General features: G+C 32.4%; 1 protein-coding gene across 1 annotated transcript; it reads left to right on the top strand.

Moving 5' to 3' along the window:
- The first annotated feature begins 870 nt into the window (after positions 1-870).
- Positions 871-2,047, top strand: LOC119672442 (casein kinase I-like). Its single transcript, XM_038083490.1, has one exon. The coding sequence runs from the start codon at positions 900-902 to the stop codon at positions 2,007-2,009; it is 1,110 nt and encodes a 369-aa protein (XP_037939418.1). The 5' UTR covers positions 871-899; the 3' UTR covers positions 2,010-2,047.
- The last annotated feature ends 1,459 nt before the right edge of the window (positions 2,048-3,506 follow it).

Below are 3,506 nucleotides of genomic sequence, written 5' to 3'. Positions count from 1 at the left end.
TATGGTGACCTGTGACTGCCTTGTTTATCTTTTTGCTCTCCGTTTTATATTTGGAGATTTTACGAAATACGATTTATGAAATTGAAATGATTTATGGCAACCTGTGACTATACTAATTATGGTACATGAATTCCACACATTAAATTTTTAATCCTTTCACTACTTAGCTATGCAAGTTAAATCTTTTTGTGTACTTGACATTTTCACATTTCTAAAAACTTAGTATACGGGTTAAGAAAATAAATATTTAACGTAATAAAGTTTTACTTAAAACTTTAGACGAACACTATACTCTAATCTGGCAACTCGAAAAAAGGTAATATACGTCAAGTTAAGCGAAAACACTAGAAATAACCTAAAGCTAAGGTGTGGGAAAGAGATAGCTGCTAAGTTCGCAAAGAAAACTTCAGATAAACGGTAAAAGTTATATTTTTGTTCATCGTTGTCGATGAAACCATTAGCACTAAAATTTTCATATCATACTATCCATCTGTAACATTTCTATTACGATATAATAGATATTTGTAGGCAGATTTACGATATTTAAGTGCCTTGATTAATTTAAAAGAAATTTGGTACGATAAGGTAAATATTTTTTGCATGTGCACAAAATTTTCGCTAGGTGAATACTTGATCACGAGATACGCGATCAAGGATTCACATATTAAAAAAATTATATTTGTATTAAAAAACAAAAACATATATATAAATTATATATATAATATAATTTTGGGGAATTAAAGAAAGTCTCTATCTTTTTTGCAATTCAAGACAAGTACTTAAGGTTGCCATATTTCAAGTTTTGTTTTTGAAAATGACATTTATTCGTAAATGAAAAAATATTAAATTAATTCCTTTTACAAATTTTATTTTTGAAGGTGTGAAATTGTTTTTTAAAAATGGAAGAAAACGCTACAGAAATGTCCGTCACTGTTCATAAATATATAATAGAAGATAGAGTCGACTTAAAGGGCTGTACTACTATATTTTTGGGCAGAGCAAGTGACACTGGAGATATAGTAGCTATTAAAGCTCGAGACCGTTCCACCAAGCACAAACAAATGCAAACCGAAGCTGAAGTTTATCAAAAAATTCAAGGTGACGTTGGTATACCATGTATGAAATGGTTTGGAACACATGGTGATGAGAGTGTTCTAGTGCTTGAATATATAGGCTCGACACTAGAGCAATTATATAACATTTTTTCTCGTAGTTTTTCATTAAAAACTATTTTAATGCTAGCAGATCAAATATTGACACGAATTACTTATATCCATTCCCGTAACTTCCTGCATTGCAATATTGCACCAGATAACTTCGTTATAGATGCTGATGAGCTGACCAGTATTATTTGCCTTATTGATTTCGGCCTAGCGAAAAAATATCGCGACGAGCGTACATTTGAGCACATACCTTGTACGATAAAAGAGAACGAAGAGATTGACATTGGTACGGCGGATTATGCATCCATAAACACCCATATGGGTGTAGCACAATCGCGACGTGACGACCTTGAGGCAGTTGGATACCTGCTAGTCTATCTTTGTTTAGGGTCATTACCCTGGCAAGGCATCAAGGCATCCGACAATCGTGAGAAGTGTAAACTTATGGCGGAGAAAAAATTCTCTACAACTACAAAATCATTATGTCAGGGGCTTCCAAATGAATTTGTCACTTATTTGGATTACTGCCGTCAGCTGCGTTTTGATGAAGTCCCTAATTATTTGTACTTACGTGCGCTATTTCGTAGCTTATTAAATAATAATGGCTTCATCAATGATAATGAATTCGATTGGAATTCACCAAGTGATTGTCCAAAGAGTCAAGATGAAGTCGAAATGGAAGAAATGGAAATCAAAGTGCAATATGAAGAAGGCTCAACACAATTGGCTAGTGATGAAGTAGATTCGTCTGATCAGACAATGATGGATACTGATGCAATACCCGTAAATGAAGATAACGATACAGAATCTGATAGCTATAACGAATCGATGACTGAAACATATTAAGTACCGCAGCCTAAAGACGATCCAATCGAAATATGTTTTTTGGTGAAGACGATTATATGAACATTATTTAAAATACGATTAACTCGATCATAGTTTATTTTTTCTTTTTTGTATTATAATGGTTGTTTCTAATGGTTAACTTTTTATATATGTATTTCCATATTTTTATATTATAATTACATTGTTAACGCTTACTAAAATAAAAAATCTGATCATATATTTGTCCAGTCTGTTCACTAAATGGAACCTTTAGAACTAATAAACCGATAGTATTTAAATTGAAATAAGTCCTTATAAATGCACCTGCAATAATTTCTATAACAGATTTGCCAATATTTTACTTCAATAATTTGAACGATAGTTACAACCCCAGGCACCATATAAAGTTCCAAAAGTGGCGTTCTACAGCAACGATAATCAAAATTGTGCTTAGCAATAGTCGGCTCCCTGACTACATTAAAACTTTTCAAAACTAATTCAATGATTATTAACAAGTTTAATTAATTATAAAATCTCATGCCAGTAACTCAAAACAGAGGGGGAGTTTATATTTAGCTATCTGAGATAATCTTTTCTCTTTAGAAGTATTGGAGATTTTATGCATTAGAAAGGCAGTATGGTTATTAGGCAATATTAGTTCTATAAGTAAAAAAGTGGAGAAGTTTATGTCTCAAGGCCAATAGGAAATTATATGGAAGAAGACTAATTGATGGGTATTATGTGATACATTCTGATCACAGCTGAGAAATCTCTATAAAAGCAATACTATATTCTCGTCAATGGGGGATGCTTAAAAAATGCTATTTAAAAAATACTCGCTGAGTTCAAGTTTACTCAATAATGACTATAATGACGGATGATCTATTGTAATATACAATCTATTAAAACAGAATATTAAGCCATTCAGGTTAATAAAAGTATATTTTAAAGTATTTTTTAAAGCAAAAAATATTAAGCAAGACTGCTTGACAGATTTTAGTTTGATACAGCAATCATATAGAATTTTTCTCTTACATGAGAGGATTTTTTCATTTCAATGTAGACCTATTCAGGCAAGTACAGCTTATATTTGGTCAATTTAATTGTTTATATCAGTCTTTTAAATTTTCTTTATTAGTTATTTCACATCCGGAGGGCTGTTTTAGCTTAATATACAACACTATCAAAGTTGTGCTTCTAAGCACTATTTTACTGCTTCCTATGGTAACACTATCAACCCCTGCAGGAATCGGGTTACAATATTTCCAAGATAAAGTGTGTCTGTCGACTAAGAAGTGTTTAAAATCCATTTCACATCATCCTGTACTGTTTGAGGTAGTCAGTGAGTCACACTTGCAGCACCCGAACGGATGAATGGTCACAGGGTCCACAGCTTCGGAAGTCTGATCAAGAGATGTCAAGTTCTTTAATTTGAGTATCGTTGGGGATGTAAATTAAGTCCAATATTATGCAGGTAGAATGACTGTATTTGCTTACTTTCGTTCGATGTGGAGTGGC

Source organism: Teleopsis dalmanni, chromosome 1, assembly GCF_002237135.1.
Source record: "Teleopsis dalmanni isolate 2A chromosome 1, ASM223713v2, whole genome shotgun sequence".
In the NCBI taxonomy this organism is placed as follows: domain Eukaryota; kingdom Metazoa; phylum Arthropoda; class Insecta; order Diptera; family Diopsidae; genus Teleopsis; species Teleopsis dalmanni.
The sequence above is the reverse complement of the archived record's forward strand: the minus strand, read 5'-3'. Positions and strand labels throughout refer to the sequence as shown.